The sequence below is a fragment of the Agelaius tricolor genome, unplaced genomic scaffold (genome assembly GCF_023055355.1).
Source record: "Agelaius tricolor isolate 1412-34295 unplaced genomic scaffold, bAgeTri1.0.p SCAF_16, whole genome shotgun sequence".
Lineage (NCBI taxonomy): Eukaryota > Metazoa > Chordata > Aves > Passeriformes > Icteridae > Agelaius > Agelaius tricolor.
The window spans coordinates 12,206,539-12,228,635 of NW_027269276.1; the positions used below are offsets into that span (position 1 = coordinate 12,206,539).

General features: G+C 38.6%; 1 protein-coding gene across 6 annotated transcripts in view; it reads right to left on the minus strand.

Moving 5' to 3' along the window:
* Positions 1–406: 406 nt before the first annotated feature.
* Positions 407–22,097, minus strand: part of ATOSA (atos homolog A) — a 48,584-nt gene continuing 26,893 nt past the window's right edge. For 3 of the 6 annotated variants that reach the window (XM_071441560.1, XM_071441558.1, XM_071441561.1), the window contains 11 exons: positions 17,323–17,507; positions 16,288–16,490; positions 15,728–15,853; positions 13,614–15,462; positions 12,808–12,924; positions 11,742–11,815; positions 10,843–10,951; positions 9,978–10,136; positions 8,089–8,157; positions 7,045–7,244; positions 407–1,646 (listed from right to left, as the gene is read on the minus strand). In XM_071441560.1, the coding sequence (XP_071297661.1) occupies positions 1,493–1,646; positions 7,045–7,244; positions 8,089–8,157; positions 9,978–10,136; positions 10,843–10,951; positions 11,742–11,815; positions 12,808–12,924; positions 13,614–15,462; positions 15,728–15,853; positions 16,288–16,490; positions 17,323–17,507 (3,245 nt within the window). In that variant the 3' untranslated portion in view covers positions 407–1,492. Of the gene's footprint in view, positions 1,647–7,044; positions 7,245–8,088; positions 8,158–9,912; positions 10,137–10,842; positions 10,952–11,741; positions 11,816–12,807; positions 12,925–13,613; positions 15,463–15,727; positions 15,854–16,287; positions 16,491–17,322; positions 17,508–22,097 lie in introns of those variants that run through there. The other 3 variants (XM_071441559.1, XR_011681480.1, XM_071441563.1) reach the window with 3 other exon arrangements.

The window sequence follows — 22,097 nt, forward strand, 5'->3', positions numbered from 1 at the left end:
AAACCTGGGGTAGCAGAGTGGAAAACACAGCTGACGTGGGGAGAGGACTCAGCAATAGCTGAGCTTTGCCCTTCTGGGGCAGCAGTCATTTGCATGTACAAGATAGTTGATGAGTATCATCTGGAAAGTCCAGTCTCCCTTACGTTCCCTGGCAGCCTTCCTGGAGATTTCATGATACACTGACTTCTCTCATCTAGGGGCAGTGCTGAATATAGAGGATGCACATTCATCCTTTCTCCAGTCTTCATCAGATAAGCATGGTAAAGGGCACCTTGCATATTACTGACACTCTAAAAACCTACAGCAAAGTAAAGAAAAACACAAATCAAGGTAAGACAGTTGAGAAACTCAGATCTTCATCAAATGTCATAAAGCTTCATTTCCATTATTAAATATATAGCTCAAATATAATCAAATGCTTCTAACTTTATTTCTCTCAATTACACAGTTGAACACTTAGCATAAACTGTTCATCTGACTGTTTTGTTGTAGGAATACACACACGTATTGGAAAATAGTCATATGCCCAGTGTAGCATTGCTAGTAAAACTTCCTATGGCCACCTAGTGGCCTACATGGAATTGACCTATGAAAAATATTTAGGATTACATGAAGATCCTCTCATCTAAAAATAAAACAAAAAGTACAAGTTTCATAGATTTTGCATATATTTGAGATATAAATACTAATTTGTTTGCACAGTACATCCTTTAACACAATTTGAGAAATAAAATGGGGGAGGGTGCAAATTTTATGTGAGGAAAACTAATAACAGAAAGCAAAATTAAAATGGCCCTTAAGGAAAGAAAAGAAATTGAGGGAGCAAAATGTGAATTGAATTAATGATCGGAATGAATGAGTAAATAAACAATCTGCAGTGTGGTTGCAAGTGTTATTAAATCTGGATGCGAGAAAAAATGGAAAATGGTACCATTAAAGAGAAAAAACAGCTAAATGCTTGCATAGTATGAAATGTTATGGAAATTCACCTGTTGTCCCCATTTTCAATAACTTAAATGAATATCACTTAAAACAGCACACAGATTAAAGACATCTGTATATATTTCAGATTTCAATATTAATGCCAAAAATACATAGTATGATTTTACATAGGATTTATGCTACATTAGAACACTAAAGACAAACATCACTTGAGTATTAAATGAAACATTAAATATTAAATAACTGAAAAATAAAATAAAAAGTGTAAACACTAAACTAACTTGGGAATTTGCTATTGCAACACATCCAATGAAGTGGTTTTAAACAGTACAAAAAGATTAGATTTAAGTATGTTTCCAGTCTACTTGGAATACACAAAGCTCATTCCAGAAACCTTTTAAAAACTGGTCCAGGATCACACAGAACCTTCTTTCTCTTGAGCGCTATTTTTATTCCTTTACAGACTTAACTTTATACTGTTGTCTCTATCAATCTTTGCTTGCAAGAAGTACTCAACAGTAAAATGAATACTTGAGTTTGCCATTGTTTGCTAGCATCTTGGTGAAAACTGAGGATTTGTTGGAGATTCAGTGTAAGATTTGAGTTCATATGCAGCGCCGCTATCAACTTCCATGGATTTCCGAGAGAATAGGAGCCTTACATCTCTGTGGAGGTAGATCTTTCCAGATTTAGAACTCTGGAACCTGAAAAGATACAAACATCTCTATTACCTAAACCAAGAAAATAATCTTTAAAAATTATTAAATAAAATGCACTCTTAAACCATTTAAGGCCAAAACACATTTGAACAAACAAAATTAGTCAGTTAAAATGAAAAGAGAAAGAATATCCTAACACTTTCATTCTGCTTTGTTTCTTTTGACATTTAAAGGTTCTGTTCCTAATCACCAATGCAGTGCACAGCTTTTAAAGTGGCATGGAATATTTGAGTTCACAGTGCCATTATGTACATTGAAGATTAAAGTCCTCAGAAATCAGGAATGGCAAAAAATGCTCTTCAGTGAGCACTCCTAAAATGTCCAAAGGGTGGCCTAAGCACACACACAAAAGAACTTTCAACTATATACAAATTGAATATGCATTTCAAGTTCCAGCAATCATATGACAGATCTCATTGCTCTCTTTATGAGTGTAACACCAGGAAGTTTACTACTGCTTTACACCACACTCCAAATATAAGAGCTTGCCTTGAGAAGCGGTAGGTACTGGGATCTCTGCAGACAGACAAAAAGAAATTTTTTTGCACAGACTAGAAACATTTCTAAGAGACTGCAGTTCACTGGCCCAATCACCAAGCAAACAGTGGTCAATTCCTCAGCCCATTCATCTTTTTTGCTGCAGCTAAAGACTGCCTATTTAGGTCCTCCAAGCCTGCAGGTATGTGCCAGTTCCACTTCCCCTGGGTATTAAAAACTGTGTTTAGGGAGACAAGATCTGCATTTCAGAGAACTGTATTCTATAGTTTTCATGTGGCAGAACTCTGATTTCCTTCTCTCCACCAGAAAAAGGCAGAAGAGCCTAAGGAGCATTTCTTACAGCAACTGAATTAATGTCAGTACCACTACGCCACAGAGACAGAGAAACGCTATTGCTGCTGCAGCAGAAACAGAAAAGGCATTGCTGTGGTCACAACAAGATGATACCATGGCAAATGCTGAGAGAGCAGTGCATGCTGTGTTATCATGTATTACAGTTTGCACACATTTTTAATAGGCTTTTACATATTGACCCCATTGAAGCAAAAGCAGTATCTCTAGAATAAACCTATTCATAATTGGACTTAAATTCTGAGCAGTAGAAGAAAGACAAGTACAGAAGATCCACCAAGGCTTCATGGTCTGAGGAAGGCAGGTTGCAGAAATGGATTCTGAGGCACTGTTCTGTTCAGGAGTGGTTCAGAATAGCCTGTAGTCATCCCCACAGCCAGACAAAGGCAAACTCTGTTCTCCTAGATACAGCTGTCAAGGACATTAAATGCAGCAGGGTCCAGCAGAATGCTCCTACTGGCTCCCACAGAGATCTCATCCATCACTATTTATTTGCTCGGTGCTGTCAGTGTGAAAGCCCTTTACCTGATAGGCAAAAGGGAGAAGACGCTACCTTAAGAGAAGACTGTGGAGGAGAGCACAAGGAAGAGTGAAAGAGATAAAGGACAAAGCAAACACCACAAACAGTTAACTCAGAATCTAGCTCATAACACATTTTAAAAGGAAAAAATTTAGTGAAAGGTCTATTGCAGCAAAAGTATGATTGAAATGAATTCCTATAGATCTAGTTATCAAAGCACCATCATAAAACAGATCTCAACTCCCATTTTACACACGGATCTTTCAGAAGAATTATTAGCATGGTCTATTTTTAAACTTCTCAAACTTGTTCTTTTCTATGAGTGATAATCCTGCAAGACTCCTTTTGCTCAGTAAATAGTGGTTCCCTGCAACATGACTTTTCTGAGCATGACATTTCAGAAAGTTTGAAGAAGGATAAGTGTGAGATAGCAGCAAAGTTCAAGGGATTCTTCTCATCTCTGCATCCCTTATCTATTTTTTTTTTTCTTTTAGACAGGTCTACCCTAGTAATTGGGATTTAGAAATGTTGCTTTTTATACATGCAAATACATTGGAATAATCGAGACAAACATTCCCTACATCCTTGCAGGGTGGTGATGGAGTGGCCAGCATGGGACTGACTCTGGAGCTGTGACAGTTCCAGTAGTTTTGTGTAAAGAAATTTTAAAATCCCAACACAACCAAGGTCTCTGACAGATGGTGTCCTAGGAACAGTAACAACAGACACATACAGGAATAATTAAACACACAAATATCAGATGCTAGAAAGTCTGGCAGAGGAACTTTACTGAAGAAATGACAAATACAAGCACTAAGTCCCTATATGTATTTTATAGGCCATCACAATTCACAAAGGACAGAGTAACTCATGGAAACAGAATAATCCTGAAAAGCAGGATAATCATGAAAACATATGTAGCAAGATGTGTTTTGTAAGTGAAAAAGACTTTACAACACAACCTATAAAATCTGTAAGTAAAAGCATTAGGACAAGGATAACAATTTCTAGATAAGAAAGAATGCTGAGAGACCAGAAAGATCAAAAGCAGCTAGTAAATCAGTAATAGCAGGTATCTTCAGCTTCCACCAATAAAGGTGTATGTCACATCAGTATTTTAAAGAAGGTTTCTCAACACCTTGAGGAATCACTATTTTTAACAACCAGTTTTAGGCTTACCCTCCACTGAGCCCTCAGTAACAACCCCTGTTTAGCTGTTAGGCAACAGCAACTATGCTCGATGCAATTCCTGGCATTGTGTCAGTAACTAAGGCTGTTAACCAAGCTTTAAAATCTTGAAAAATGCTGAGCTGTGGGCAGGTTAGCTGCTTAATTACTTTTTACAAGGGTGCCAGAACGTGACCTAGAAACCCACAGATGGTCATCATCCCCATAACGCCGGGCAGAAACGAGGCACAAGCAGAGCTGAGCTCACAGCTCTTATGCTCAAGTAGATTTAATTACAAGACAAAAGGTCATTGCTTCACATGCAACAAAAAAATTATCCCTAAAGCATCTTCAAAAATCAACTTAAACTGCAGGTGCAACTCTTGAGGGTTTTTAATAACGAATGAAGCTCTGCTGTGTGTGCAAGCTACATTTGGTGTCTCAATCCTGTAGCTGTGGGTACAAGTACAGTCTGATGGCATATTGAACAGAGCCTCAGCCATACAGAACTGCATGCAGAAGCTGCTCACACAATAAATCTGACACTTTAAAGACTGTTGTAAAAAATCTGCCCGCCAATGTTAAGCTCCAGACCTATGCAAGCATTTTTGCTGAATTACCACTTGAAAAGGAGCTTTCATAATGTGAGTGCTGACAACTGTGATTAAGGCCTGCAAGCAGATGTGACCACAATGCAGCTCACTGGTGGTGACTTCATTTGTTTTTTTAAACAAAATTTCAAAACGTAAGCCTAAGATGCTTGTGCTCAATGACTACTGCAACTAAAACTGAAAGGCTGTTCTAAGTCAACTTGAGCTACAAACAAAAAGAAATCTGAATAGTTAGAACTTTTTAGGTTTGCGTAACTTTTCAGTAAAGCAGGCTTGAGGAAACTTTCCTGCTTTTAAAAATGAAGCTTTAAAACCAACTTACACAAAGTAATATACTACTAAGATTTTTTAAGCCATCCTAATTAAAATCCATCTTTAGTAAAGAAGGCTACTAAATGGACAACTGAATCTTTTGTAAGACCCTAAGTGCTCAGTATAATAAACCACAAGACAGATCAACATAAGCTACTTTAATATTTGAAGGAGTTCTGCCATTCTTACCATTATGAGAAAGGACCCAAAGCTTGGGCTTATCACTGAAGAAAAAACTTGTGGCATATCTGTAGTTATTCACTTTCCAAAGTAAGCAGCTCGGCATCATAATTATGATTTTGGTTTTCCCCATCAGAAATGGATGCATTTCCAATTATACATCATAAACCCATGAACTGATCTCTACCAGCGGTCTGAAAGCTGAGCTGAATTGTACAGATATCTCAAAATAAGAAGCATCAGAACTGCAACATTTCTGTCTCTCAGCAGGTATCAGAAATAGGAAGCACTTAAAATAAGACTTCTAGTTGTAACAGATGAGAGAGCAGAAAGCAGGTTTGCCTTCAAATAAAAGTAATTCCTGATTCTGTCAACACGAAATTTACAAACAACATTAAAGTAGAAACTGAAAGGGGACACAAGACCACTACTCTTCATGCAGGTATGCCAGCGCCAGCTGGCCACAGATTTTACCCATCACTGCAGCCAAGGCCTGTCCCCAGTTCCTCTGCACAGGCAGATCAACATTACACCTGAACAGAGCCTTCCATTGGGGCTACACACTTTTTCAGAATTTGCCCCAAAAGAAAAATTTTAGAAGGTGGTTAGGTTAGACCTTGCAAGTCAGTGTGGCATGAAAGGCTGAATTTCAATCCAGGCTGAATTTCAGAATGAAAACACTGTTCAACAGCCTTCTCATGACACTATTTTCACACTCCAGTAAACCAACACACTTTTTATGACTGTCAACTTCCATTTAATGGGAGAGTCTGGCTTAGAATCACTGTTCTAGACAAGGTTGTGTTTGAAAAGTCTGTTGGATAGAAATCAATGCCACTAAATAGGAAAAATAATATGCACCAGAAATAATTGTAAAACAACAGAGAAGGGTTAGGTATTTGATTTTGTTCTGCTTGCTCACTTCAGAATGTCAGCTGCTGGTGGGTTTCCAAGTGCTGCAGTGAAAGCACTGGGTCTGTGTGTACAGACATTTCTTGCTACAAAAACACACACAAAAAGTCTGCAAACTGCAGGAGGACAGAGTATATCCATCATTTCCCTTTGTTTCCAACTGCAGTTTCCAGAACACCCCAAGAGCAGCAGCAGTGTCTAGTTCCAGGCAGTGCTTTGTAAATCATTTAAGGAAGATTGAGTGAATATTTTATAAAGTGAAAGGCATCATCACCAGTATTGCATCATGAAACAGGCATTTACATTTTTGCCACTAAACACTGTATTTTTAGGAGTAGCTCAGACCATTTTTCATGTTACAAGCTATTCTGGTGAAGAGGCACATGTGAAGCACACCAGGCACATGTGAAGCACACTTTCCCTTCAGTGATCCTTAGTTCTGGCTTTTCCCATGTAAGATCCACTTTCACTATTTCCTGTAACCTCAAAAAAAGTGCATTGATTCAGCTAGAACAATTTCTGTCTTGCTAAGAAAAGGCTTAAGCTTCATAATGCTATACAACATACTTTATGTTATATTTCAACTTTGTTTCTCCCAAGGACAGCCCAAATTATTTATTACTTCTTCTTCCTCTACTGTCTAGCTTAAAGACAAAGTTAGCATTCTTTTTTTTATTTTTTTCTTTTCATTCTTTCTTATTTCTGTGTACAGAAAGGCTGACTGGGAAAGAAATTACGAATTAAATTTTGGCAGATACTTTTTTGTGGTTTTGGCTTGGGTTTGTTGGGGTTTTTTTGTTTTATTTTGGTGCTATAACTTCAAGGAGCTTACCTCAGATGTATGAGGTAGCGTAGTAGCCTTTCTTCAGTCTGGTGACTGTTTTCTTTATTGACAGTTCTCTTGATTTCTCGTCTCACAGGAACAGAAAAAGTTCTTTGCCGTAGGAATGTTTGATGATTAGCTGGCATTTCTCTCAAGTCATAGATCACCACAAACATCTTCACCACAGTTTTGTTAGGGTTAAATAAGGTCTGAAAAGACAAACAGTTCAATATAATACTCTTTAGAGATGACGAATTTTTTTTTTTAGAAGAACAATAAATCTAACCCAAACTCCATCTGTCAAAATAGTTATCTATGCACTTTGTTTCTGTGCCATACAGAAACGTGTATGTAAAGACATTGTGAAGCCTTTCTGGTTTTCAACACTTCAGCTACCAGCAACTCCCATTTGACTTATATTATAATTATAATGCTAAACACAATCTAATCTGAATGAAACACTAGTATATGACTACTCTTACTTTGCTAATCAGCATCCCCGTTTTTGTTTATTTTTCCAGTCAGCTTTTTGTCTACACTGTTTTCCAGACACAATACACTCGCAGGAAGCACAGTGGTGGGCTCCACTTTTAAACCTGAAATTATGAATGTGTTATCTTGGACTGAGTTCTTAAAAGAAAGAGTCAGTTCACTGGTTCTAAGCAATGACTGTGATTTACTTTTTATTACAAAAGTAAAGGTGGTGTTAAAATATTACAAAAAGTAGATACAATTATTCAATCTTAATTGCTTTAGAAGAATTTCAGGATTTGGACTGTGGCCTAAGTACTTCCCCATGACTTTTTCAAAGCCACAGTGTCCCCAGGTATTCCAAATCTCCTGGAACTGATTGTAAGACTCCTCAGAGCACAGAAGTGTTCAAAGATTGGTAATCTCTTTTGCCCCACACACAGATTTCTACTTTGAATTACTACAGTACCTACAGAGATGCACATTTCCACTGCTAGCTTCATGCTCATCTCCAATAAACTCATCTGTGCATGACTTTCTGGATATTAGTGGTTTCAAGGCACTTATCTGCTGAGTACGTACCACTTGTATTGTTCCTGAAGGCGGTACCCGATAACCCCTTTTACCAAGGGACTCTAAAGTAATTACACCCTACAAAAACAAAACCCATATTTAGGTCACAGAGATAAACAAATCAAAATGTTCTAGTCATGTAATTGCATTAATTTGAAACATAATCAGTAATTTATAAAAACTAAAAATAGAGAAAGCAATACATTTAAACAATGCAGTTAAAAAATCAGCAGTAGGGGCCTTAAAGATACTTTGGCAGACCATTAAAAGCTGTGCAATAAGAGGTACATTCTCCTCTTGAAACAAGATTCAAGTTTTCACATCTTCTCCACATCAGGGAGCTAGGACAAAACAGATCTTTCTTTTCAAAGCAGCTGGGAGGTTAAACCGAAACATTTGTCCCCTCCTTTCCATTTCTATATCATCTACAATTGCACCAATAATACTCCAAATCTCACAGAACTCATTTTTGCTTTTCAAAGGCAGCAGATGCACTTAATCTTCCATTCTAATCCAAACCTTAGGGAGAATGACATCTGCTTTTGCACCAGCTGTGATGCACAGAGCAGCCCCGGGTGCCCCACAGGCGCTGTGAGTGCCGAGGCCACGCTGGGGGCACTGCCACACGTCTGGGCACCCTGCAGGTCACCAGGGCTGCACAGGGCTTCACAAACCCAAACCAAACAACCACCAGAAACAGACCCCACAGCAGAGAAACTAGCTATACAAACAGAAACAATGTTTCTGATGATGGAGGCACTACACAAATGCTGTATTAATCCTGGGAGACTCAGCCATAATAGCATATTTGGAAATAGCATGTGGAAAAGTCTGAAACAATGAAACCCAGCTAGGAAAATAAGCAATGCTACTTTTAACCATTTGAGGAACACAAGAATCCCTTCACCTCCTAGAAAATCACATGAAATAATCTAGAAAGATGACAGCAAAAGAATAGATACTTTTTGTAGTGGTTTAAACCTATACAAGTTTAAACTCAAAGCAATTACTTAAAACTCTAAGCAATTTCATTTTCTAAATACTTTCCAAAACAAAAGGTCAGAAATGGTAACTGCTATGAATTTAAAATTTAAACCTGAATACTGGGATACTCAGATGTTCATTGCTTGACTTCCACATTTAAACAAACCTTTTACTGTATATTAGACAGACGTACACATATGAAAATCTCTAAAAATTGGACCTGTCACCTACACAAAATTAAGATTCCTTAACATGTATTCAGAACAAATCCAGCCTCTGATTCAATGTCAGCATACAAGACACTATTTTCTTTTTACAGAGGAGCACTTTTAGACATGCAAAACCCATGTGGAACAGAATTAGCACCCAGAGACTGAGAACACAAACACTGCATGGCTGCAAATATCAGCAAACCATGCAGCTTGTGAGGGTGCTGAGTGTCACCACAGCCCTGGCAGTATCAGTATTTAAAAGAAAGGGCTGAGTAACTTTCAAGGCTAAGGTCTCCATCAGCCCCTTGGCCTGCACCTGAGCCACCCTGCAGAGTGGTTAGTTGCCCAGAGCAGCTGCTTGTTGGGACAACAAAACGTATCCTGTTAAGTCCAGCTATTGCCTCACTGCTATTTTAAGTTAGATGGATAAAATGAGATGTTGAGGGTTGATCACTGCAGTGTGAGGGGAGACAAATACATTCAATATCCCAAGATGAGAACAGCTGAATGGTGGGGCAGAGAAGTAGAAGGAAAAGCACTAGTTAGGGAAAAGAAGAAGGACAGGAGAACTCTGTCATAGGCAGTTGAAAATAAGCCAGATCCCTGCAAATCTTTACTTTCTGAACCCTCTACTCACCAAGCTCTTGCTCTTCACCTCCACATATCAGAACTTATTTAAAATAAATCCAACCACACATTTACCATGTAAGGAGAGGGAGCATTGTCATCTGAAACGCTGTAGAATGACACCTCAACTGGCAGAGTCATGTGCGTGGGACAAAAGACTCCACTTGCTCCCACCTCTGCTGTGAAACCCTCCACGACACCCAGCGGGTCCAGGCGGAAATTCAGGACAGATTCCTGAAAAACAAAGCACACACAGCTTAGCTTGGGATCACCTCAAATAAAACAGAGCATAACTTCTGTCAGAAATTCTGTAATCAGGAAAAAAGTGCAAAAGCCCACAGAGAACTTCATTGCAGCAGGATATATGCTTGATTTTCAACATATACTATCTGAAAAAAATAAATTAAGCTAGATTATGTAACCTTCCCCTACAAATTCAACTCTGTACTTCTCAAGACAGTACAATATAACCCTTTAATGCACTGGCTAATAGCTGCTGTTATTGGATATGCTACATGAAGTGAAGAGCTGAAGCCTACACTTCAAACACATTCTGTTTAACACACTGATTTAAACCAGCTTTTGTGACATACTAAGTAGACTGTAAGAGTGAAAATGTAAATCCTTTTTTCTAGGTAAGTACATTATAAACATGAACCATTACAGGTTATTAAATCTCATTTATGGCAACAGAACATCTTCTAACTTGACCGTATGGGAAACAAAAGCCTAAGCAACTCATTGTATTTGAATCTCTGAGACAGAAGATGTCTGGGGCATTAAATAAGTGCCTTTAGAGCTGGAAATGAAAACAAATTTTATTCAATTCAGTCAGGAACTTCTACGTTCTAATAGTGCTGGAATTGTTCACAGTAATATACTTTTAAAAGCAGTACAGAAGAGTAAAAATACCACAAGAATTCTAGAGAATATGCAATACCTCAAAGTTTCCCAGAAGGCTCAGACTTGTTACTGGGGGAGCACTAGAACTTAGAAATGGTTTCCCATGGCTGTCTGGATCACTGTCTTTGTTTATACATTGTTGTGGGCTATTAAAAAAAGACAGAATAAATATAAAGGATAAACACGTTTGCTTTTGTCTTCTGGGTATAAACAGCTCTAGAAAGAATAATTTACTTACTATACTACAAAATGTTATTCTAAAGAAGTAACAGTTGAACATTGCTTATTAATACATTAGCAGAACATTTTCTAGTTAACTGAAAAAATATTTTTACCAGCTTTACATTACAAGGGATAAAGACAATAAAAATTTGTTCTTTAGCTCCATTTGCAGGAATAAAAATATCATATTTTCTCTTGTATGTGGGTACTTTTGTCTCATATTCTCATATGAGATATATGTCATATTTTCAATATCAAACTACCATACCAAAAGCTGTTTATGTTAGATGTATTAATGCTTGAAAGGTCATGATTGGCCCTCTTTAAAAGTCTGGTTCTCTGAACAAGTGAAGACAAAATGCTTAACACGTTCAACACTAAGAAAAAAACACAACACAAAAATAACATTGGTTTGAAGGAGAATCAACAATTACTAGCTTTTCTGTCTGAAAACTCAAGTGTATCTGATAGCATATCTACCTCTGCATGGGACAGAATTCATTCTGCCAGCAGCTCTCATTCCATGGCTATGTCCCAGAGCTGTGCTAACCTGGAAACTCCCAGGGCAACTCAGCTGCTGAGCCTTGTATAAAAATGAGGATTCTTTTGAAAGCATTTTTTGTCTTTGCTAACATGCTTTGCTTTTGCATATAAATATATATACACATTATGCCTCCCTCAAAAATCTCAATGTTTCTGGTAAATAAAACATACCTTCTTGCAGACAGACATTTCAACAATGAAGAATCCAGATCAAAGCACCCAGACTGTGTTTTCCTTTGAGGAACCTCAACAAGGAAAGAAGATGTTAATTTGAAAACTGAACTGCTACCACAGACAATTTTGCCAAGTATGCACATTTTGCCAAGAATTTTCACGACATTATAAAATTACAAAAACAGAGCAGAGAATGTAATTCCTATACATTTTAAACTTAGTGAAGAAAGTTCTAGGATTATTAATGATGACACTGTAAATTCTTAACAGGAAGTATTTCAATAAAGACATTCAGGAAGCTGATGTCTCTTTGGAACAGGACAGAACATTACTAATAAACAGGCTGTAACAATTTCCATCCAATTTCCCTGAAAATATGACAGCCTTTACAGGCAAGGAAGAATAAAGCATCCCATGTGTTGATTACAGGACATTGCTACTTCAGTAGCTTTAATAGGAACTGCCTGGATTTTTAAAACTCCAAATAACCTACCAAGAACTGCAATACTTCCCCAGTGCCTGCCTTATCACAGCAGCTTTGTTCACTAAGTCATTCCATAACACCTCTGGTTACCTCAGTAACCTCACTTTGGTAACCTCTGGTTACTGAGGTAACCAGAAGTTAGCAAACTGTTCACAGAAACAAAGGCTTTGGAATAATGGGCAATCAGGTGTTAAAAAGGAACACAAAATCCCCTAAATGACAAAATGTTAACTTACACTTAAAACACTGATCTTCAAAATGCTTTCTTTTGTGCTCTAAAATAGCACCAAAGCATTGTTTCTATCCATTTTTCAATTTAATGCCACCTTTTGTTAATCTTGATATGATCTCAACAACTACATCTTTAGTATTTTCTTTTCCAAAATTATTATTCAGCCTAATTTACATGTTAACTCTCATTTAAGCATTAATTTCCACTCACAAGAGTATTCACTGTGACACAAAGTCAATACACACCCTTCACCGAGGTATTTTGTCAAATTTTGTGCCATGCACAGACATTAGAAGAACAAACAGTCCCTTTCTCAGCTAAAAGAATTTCAAGAATAAATAACTTACAGGACTCGACAGCAGAGGCAGTCCAGTTCTGGGATGAAAAGCCTTGGTTGAGGTTCCATCCAGGGATCGAAAATTGTGTTTCCTCCACGTATTTGTGTGTTTTAGAGGTGGTGCTTTCTGCCAGCAAAACAAATTTACTGAGCTTATCAGTGGGATATTTCAGTGACCTATCATGGTAACACTCTTGCTGTAAGGGAGAAGACTCCTGACCAGGTGGATCTACAGCACACTAGCATGGGATGAAACATGCTAGTGTGATTTCAGCAGAAATTCCCCTTGACTCAATCTACAGCTACCACAGACTGCCCCAACAGATGACATTCCATACTCAGATGGGTGCATTTCTACAAACCAGGGTGCCTCCCTGCCCATGGAAACAATCATTGATAACTCTGTCACCATGAGGGGAAGAGGACAATTAGTCCTTCTCCATGTTAAACTGATCAAGTTTAGGGGAGGCTCCACCAGCCAAGTTACCCAAGTTACCAAGTTATTCTTATCACACAGAATCATTTGACAGGTCACCTTGTCAGCTAGGCCATGGCACTAAATTGTTTCTTGAACACCTCCAGGGATGGTTCAATTGTTTCTTGAACACCACCTGGGGAATCCATTCCCATGCTTAACCCTTTACAAGAAGAAATTCTTCCTGAGTTACTTCAGGCCAAGACTACAATGGTAATACACTGCTACCTGCAAGGTCAGGCTGAAACTCCTCTTCATGCTGGCCCCCAGCAGACAGAGGGTACAAGCTCTGTGACAAAGGGCAGCTAGAGGAATTATTGCCTGTTCCCAAATGTACTTACCTGTACATCTGGGTTCTTCTGCCGCTCACACTTAACCACATTGTCTTCTGCAGGTTTCTTCTGAGAAGTGCTTTGAAAATCAAGGCCTGTTGGGTCTTCATTCTCATCATGTGCAGTTTTTGTTTTATCTTGTTTGGTTTTGGTTTTGAAACTATCATGGTCTTTATTTAAATAATTTTCAATACTAATAAGTTGTGTATTTTGCTCATAAATAATTGGTTTTTTGGAGTCTCTGTCTAAACATTTGAGCTCATTTTTGTGCAAAGAGTCAGACACCGGGATCACGGTTGCTTTTTTTGTACCTTCAAGTATTCTGCATTTTTCTATCTGTATATTATTACAATTGTCTGTGCCATTGTTCTCACTAACAACTGTTCTTTCTTTAAGTTTATTTGTGCAAATCTGTTCATCAATGCTGCTGGGATTTGAACCCTGTTTAATTCTATTGGTTATCTGGTCTTTCTGTGCATAACCAGAATGTATTTCCAATTTATCTGGAATTTCAGATTTGTTTTCTTTAATACATGATGATGATATGTGAATACTACTAAATGCATGAGAAGTTTTATTTGAAGTCTGATGAAATGAATTTTGGACAGCTTCACTGGGTTTTGCTAAAACCAATTTTCTTCTTGCTTGAACTTTTAGAGAAGTCTTCAATTCTCCATCAAACCTAGAAGGACTGATAGGAGTATCAGGTGTCTTTGTCCCTGATTTACTGCTGTCTTCTAACAAAGAAAATTTTGATTTAGCAGAAGAAACAGAAGACGGTTCCTTGCCTTTCTTCAGCAAATTTTCATCTTCATACGTACTTCGGAAAATTTTTGACGTGACTGGAGTAGCCTCATGCACTTTGAATGGATGTCCAGCAACATGGGAAGTAGCTGGATCACAATGGATCAAGTGCTGGGCAATCCTTGCTATCACCTCCTGGCGCTCCTGGAGCAGGGAATCAATCAGAGGGTTACCCTCCCCTGCCGACGGACGGCCACAGTGGCTCCCTGGAACACGGGCATCGAGCAGGGGGACCTCTGGCACTGCTCTAGCTTTGCCTTCATCACCATCCTCCTGTATTGCATTGTCTAAGTTGGCAGCAGGAACAGGGGAGATTTCCTTGCTTTTCCTTGGCAAGTTTTCCTCTTCGAAAGTGCTCCGAAAAGCTTTTGGTGTAGCTGAGATGTTTTCATGTGTGGTGAATGGACGCCCAGCAACAACTGGTGAAGTAGCTGGATCACAGTGAATCAAGTGCTGAGCGATCCTTGCAATGACGTCTTGTCGCTCTTGAAGTAAAGAGCCTATCAAAGGATTGGTTTCTCCTGTGGGCTGATGAGAGCAATGACTGTTTGAAACACGGGAATCCACCAGAGAGTAGGATTTAAAAGTTCTGACCGGTGTTTCACGAGCCTGTGTCTTATTGTCTGCTGCGGCATTATAGCACTGAACTTTAGACTGCGACGCCCCAAAGTCAGATCCAAGTCCGGTAGATGGATAAAGTTTTAAATTTCTAAAAGATGTGGCAAATTCAGGCATCTTTTTTCCATTAAGTAGGCTTTCAGGTGTCATTGTCCATGTCTGCTTCCCACGAAAACGCAGTGGACTGGAAGTGCTGCATTGCTGAGCAGCACTGGGATCGCTGCGCTGATGGAACTTCCGCTCTTGCATTTGCTTTTCATAAAAGTTAAGGTTGGTGTGAATACTACAGGTCAAAACTGGGTAGTTGGATTGCCTGGGCAGGGACTGGACGCTGACCCTCAAGGCCACATTGTGAGAAACATTAGGAACAGGAAAGACATGCTCAGTGGGTGTCTGGGAGAACGTCCATTGCAAGTCCACATCTGCAGCGCTCACCCTGAAACAATACCAAAGGGCATTTACAAAAATAGCTAAATGAAAAGTGTTTATCTACTTTCTAACAAATATCTAAGAAAAAGCACTAGAAACATCAGCAACTGCTGTACTTTGCACAGTACACAAATCCTATTGAACTGCCAAAGTACCAGGCCAACAATATGGCACCTTCTAAAAGCAAGCAGGAAACAGGAGAGAAGAATGTTTTTAAGACAAGCTGCAGCAACCTGCAAACAGCAAGCAGTTTTTTTCCATTGCAGGCATACCTGTACAGGATGTTTCGGGGAACAGCACCATGTGAAACACTCAGCCACGCGCTCAGCTGAGAGAAGAAAACAAAGGAGCGAACTGCCAGCAAAAGGGTCTTCTCTTCAATAAATCGATCTCCACTCCTAAGCATTTAAAGATAAACACATGAGTGTTGGTAAGAATATTCAGAGACCTATTAGAACTAGAACATTGTCAGATCTTTGGTCAGAAAATAAAATATAGCTAAATCATGCAAAGCAAAAGTTCCTCAAACATTTTGAAGATTCCAGAGCCTGATTTGTTTTTATGCACATGAAAAAATTTGACATAACAAATGTTACATGTTACTATTTGCAGCCAGGATCATTTCATACTCTGCACTGCACAATGTGCACTGCAGAAATTTTGAGTACAAGATGACTAAAATTGCAATGCTTTGATTTCACTAGCAAACAGTGGTTTTCTTAGATCAGTCCTCCTGGCAAAGAGCCAGTTCAAAACCACTAACTGATTACTTTAAGGACTTTAATATGACAAGATTCTTGCAATTATCAACTAATCCTCATATCCAACTTACTGTCGAGGAACTGGCTCCAAAATCCACCTTTCTAACAGCAATGCATCTTGTTTGATTGCAGGATCATTTAAATCATTCCCCTCTGTGGTGGGCCCTTCATCACTATAGCAACAGTCTGGAAGTAGCATCACTTCTACCATGATTGGAATATTGTTCTTCCACAGAAGCATAACCTCAGATCTGGTTCGCCTGGCCTGACGACACTGAGGGAAAGCAAAATGTCAATATACATAAGCCATAAAAATACTAGCTAGATTATATCTAATTTAAAAGCACAATCCAAAGTACTAGAGAAAGGTAAGGGTCAAATTCTGTTTGGTTTCACCAAATTAGAAATAAGATTCCAGAGCTATTAAATGAAAAAATAATTAACACCTCCTTTACAGTTGTCATTTGAGCAGCTTTCTTTAGGAAATTTAAAAAGCTTGTAAAAATGCATTTCCCCAACCACTGCACTTTGCTACCTTGTAGTTATCTCTCCACAAGGCACCCTCTTGGGTAGACAGACTCAAGCAGTATCTTTATAAATTCTGTGTCTTGGAGCAGGCTAACTTCTGCATGAATGTAACTTAAATTCCCACAGTACTTAAGAATTTTTACTTGAGAAATGGAATGCTCCAACCTTACTCCCAAATAGGCTAGATTTGATGTGCTTGTGATTTTTGGATCACTAACTTTTCCAGAACACCTGGAAAAGCAAAAAGTTAGGCAAGTCAGCCTACATTTTCTCAAAAGAAACCCCAGACCAAGAATACTAAGTATAGTGCTTGTCATTTGCATAATAAAGATTCAAACAGGCACTGCATTCAGGTAGTCATGCAGAACTTCATGTTCAAGGATAAAAGGCTTAATGATCTCTCATTTTAGGGACAGATCTATTATTAGCAGGATACCAAATTACATACTCATTTAAATGAAGGACTGCCAGAAAGCCATTGTTACTCATGCTGAACTGTGAATCCACTGTGGGGTTCTTGGCTGACTTTAACCACAGGAGCAAGGATTTGTGACATGAAATGGGTGCCACCACCATACCTGAGCCAGTTTGTCGCTGCATTCATGCTTAGTTGTTGGTGGCTGACTTGACTGTGCTGGTGGGCAGTGAAAGCCCTCTGTCCTGCCCTTGATGGAATACTCTGGTGTCCGGCCCTCCGTGATCAGCAGGGCCAGGGAGACCAGGAACTCCTCAGCTTCATACTCAAAGTATTCATCCAAAGTATCTGTCATTTCAAAAAGACAAAAATTAATGACATTTGCTGGATAACAACTGTTGGCTGACCCTGCAGTTTGTTTCACTCACACTTGAAATGAGAGTGAGCTATGGGAAATGGATCTTTGTGTCAGACTGGCTGCATTCCCCATAAAACCCACCACTCCCCACTCCAGCACCACAAAACAACTTTCCTCATCTCATAATGTTGTCACCACAAACAAAGAACTTTGTTTTTCTACAGCTCTTCCCAAAGACAAAATGTTTCCTGGGCTCTTGTTGGAGAAGTCTAATGACAGTATGACTTGGCATTGTTATTATCATCTGACAGATGGAATAAGAAGCCACAATATATCATAAAGTAGATTAAAAATTGAAGAAGAAGAAATATTTACTTCTATTATGGAAAAAGTGGGACACAATGTTCTTTAAGATTTTTATTGCAAGTCCCTCCTGCTGAGAGCAAGGCTTACTTCAGAGGTCCATTTTTAGTTACCACTAACACATAGGAAATGTTCTGAAGAAACATACAGACTATTCATTGTTTTGTACCACGGTCAGTCTAAACTTGTGCAAAGAATGAGAACTCAACAAGTCTCTGTAGACAAAGCAGCAGCTGGCATTGCTCTTCATGAAGAGCCCTGGCACACTCAGTTCCTGCAGAGTTAAGAGGCACCATTTTATGGTGTTTATATTATAGAGCACCCTTCTCCTCCTCCTCCCTCATCACGAGGATGTCACCCATCATTCAAACAGATTTAAGTACAACCAGATCATGTCGTTCCCCTCATTGCTTCAAAACACTTCAAGTTTCAAAATTATTTAATTACTGAAGAGGTTACAGAAAACTCTCTTTTCCATGAAAGCTAAAATACATTCCCTTCAAAGTCTATTTTAAGAGCAGCAAAGAAAAGCGGGTGGAGGCAGGGCTGCCAGCAGTTCTTTACCTTTATTTTGATGCTTTAGGGGAACAAAAGCACCTGACATCTTCACAATTTTAGCTTAAATGTCCTATGCCATCCACCAAAACTGCCACAGGGAGAGAGTTAATTTCTATTCACGTTTCAATTATCATGCATAAAATACCTTTCAGAAGACTTTTTTGTCTTGGTCCCCTCATAGCAGAGCATTTGGCAAACACTACACAGGCAGACTTGAGAGATGCACACAAGAATGGATGCATGAAACAAAAGCTCCAATTAAACATGCAATTATCTGCATATGCAAATCATGAAGTGTGTACAACTAGCTTTTGCATGTTCATATTTGCCTAGCCCAGGCTTGTACACCATGGACCCCAGGGCTTACAGACTATTCAAAGGGATCTACACAAGGTAAGTAAGAGAAGTCAGCCCACTGCTGAAGAAGAGCCAGAGGACAGAGGAATTACCCTGGAGGACCCCATATGGCATTTGAACAATACATTAATTCATCTGGCATAAGTTAAAATGGTCATTCACCTGATGGATGGCAAAAAATATCTAATAAAGGGCGCATGAAAGATTAAAGGAATGGTAAATAACAGAGAAGACAAGCCTCTGAGGTAGTGATATGAGTCACCTACAAAATTAGGCACCTGCACTTTTTTTTTCAGCTGGAAGTCTGGTAAACAATAGGCAAGTCATACCTGGGAATAGGAAAATGGAATTTAGGAGGACTCTGAAAAGGATTTGGATATACAACAGACAAAACAAATAATTGCAGCATTATCTTGCTGCTAAGTTAATCTTTATATGTCCAAAGCCCATGGTAATTTCAAGAAAGTCACAGCATGAAGGATCACTACTGGAATATTTTGCATACTCTGACATAGAAGTTCATCAAAAATCTAGAAAGTCTTCAACAGGAGTGAAATTAATTTAAACAAGAATTGTCTCATGCTTAGCAGACTAAACAAAACTAATTCACCCCAACAAAAATCTGCAAGAACTGTTTTTAATTAAAATACATAAAAACACGTATGATTTTTAAGAAAAACTGTAAAGAGAGTCTGATCAAGATCAGCATGTGCACAGTAAAATGTGATACCTGAAAATTTACACTGGAGAATTTTAAGTGGCAAGTACCAGTAAAACAGACATGCCCTTCAATTACCATTAGCAGCTTACCAGATGAAGCAGTAGTTTCTATTATTTAGCTCTCTTTTAAAGAAGATAACCCATATGTTATCAAAATCTTTTGGATTGACACAAATTAATGGGCAAATTCTATGGCCTGAGTGCTTCTGCTGAGCAGTTAAGATTTAGGCAAAAAAACCCCACCTCTTTTTTGCATTAAAAAGCCTCTGATACCAAAGCCTATATTGGCTACCTAAAGTGCTCAGTGCCTTCACAGAGCTGTCACAGGTCACTACAAGGCATAAAGAGTTTAAGATGTTCAGATGAAAGATCCAGTGAATAGCAACTAAGCAAGATCTAGTGAATAAAGCCAGGTACATATTCTGAAATAATCATCACTCAAGAATCAGACTACATACACAATATTGATTTATGTAAACAGATAAAGCTCACTTCCAAGTTCAATTTACAAATACTGCCTCTGGTTCTGTATCAGACTTATTATTTCAGAAGCAACCAGTTTCTTGCCTTAAAAATAGAAGAGAAGGCCCAACTAGCTAAAGAGACATATTTATATAGTTGTATTGGCTGCAGTTACAAAAACACCATGTTGTTTCAAAATAAAAATGGCATCACTAAAAAGCCTGTATTGAACTAGGAAATGCTGCAGCATTATAAAGACAGGGCCAGAACTTTAAAATTATGTCAGCAAGGGAATCAACCAGTTATTTGATCTGGACTTAAAAAAAATTAAAGCACAAACAGCAAGAGGTATCAAGAAATATATTTTTCCTACAAAGTTCATGTGGCATAGTATCTTTTTTTAGCTCCACTAGATTTATATATCATTTAGCAACTTCTAAGAGTTTTTATAAAGAAAAAACCCTATAACCATTGAGAAGCTTTGTAATTGTTCCTATACAACAGACACAGATGATGCAAGTTGATGTAATTGAGGACAAGGGTAGAATGACATTTATAGAAACAGCAAACTCAGTGTTTAGTTAAAAAAAGTCTTACTGTGTGTGTGCTGTAACTGTGTGGTTTGTGTATGAATCAGCCCAAGGACACATCATATATTGTGTATAGAATAGCCTCAATCCTATAACCTGACTATACAACTATGATTATTGTTCTGCTTCATTTCTAGCACTGCAACATGCCAAGTATGTTATATAGCATAAAAACTACATCTCTGCACTGTCTGGGGTTTATTCTCCTTAAAATAGCAAAAAATCCAGTTAGCTGACACAAGTAAATAAGAATTACAGTAATAAAGCACTAAGCCCTCTAACCAATACATTATAACTAAAGATTATTGACCGGGTGGGCACAAGAGATAGCAGCAGGTGTCAGACTACTTTAGAAGGAACAAAGAGAAATTTAAATTTAGACTGAAGCTACTGTGCATAGAGCAAAGCATACAATACTGGAGAACTGAATATACAAGTTCCAATACTGGAACTTTGTTTTCCTTTGCCTCCTGCACATATTAACCCCAGCAAAGACTGATTCTCTACACCTTCTCAAAAAACAGAAAAGCCCATTTAACCAGAAATGTCAAAGAGTCTTCAAATCCTTGTCCTCCCTCCACTACACACAGGTGCATGAGCACTGGAATACAGAATAAGAACCCACAATCCCCCCCCCAAACTGAAATTGGCTGACATCCTGAAACACCATTAAGGTTAGTTATGTGGTAGTAGGGATTCACAAATCCACTTAACTGTAACCCAAGGACTCTCTGAAAACTTCAGTTAATTGAGTTATGCTTAGCTGACTCCTTTCCCAACTAGGTCACGCTTGTGCAGACCAACTCCCTTCCCTTTCCTATCACAGCTTTTTCTGTAGTAATTACAGAAGATGTTTTCCTGAAATACATGTTTTAGAAGAGCATTTAATCTGTTTTCTAGGCTCAGGCCAGGAAACAAAGACATTTGGTATCATGTAACCCATTGTGTTCCAGGTGCCACCAGAAGATGCATCTGGGAGCTGCCACCCTGTCCTGCCTGGGCACAGCAAGGCAATAAAAGGCCCCAGCAGAGCCTCTCCTGCCCTGTGCTACCCTCCCATCATGACCAGGCTGTGATACAATCACAATCTCTCCTAGTCCATGCTTATTTTCTTGTCCTAGAACCTCTCATACTGCACTGCTCACCACAACTGTCGACCAAACTCATCCTCTTCTCAGAAAAAGAGCTCATTTTTGCAAAGAGACTTTCTTCAAAGAAAGACAATTTAGTTCAACTGAGAGTATCCTTTAATCCTGACCTTTACTGATTGAGGGCTACTTCCTTTGAGAGGCCATGAAACAACTAATAATTGTCCTTGAATATGCTCCGTAACAGCCCAGACCTTTCCTGGGAAATCTTTAATAATGGATTTTGAAGGCCCCTGATTAAAAGTAATCACTTTCCTATTTTACTTAGAAAGTTGAAACCCAGTAAGCAAAATACTTAACAAAAAATGGGCTGCATGGTGTAGCCTGTTGGGATTCCCAGCTGATCAAGCCCTGCTCCTGCCCTGCACCATGGCACAGCTGC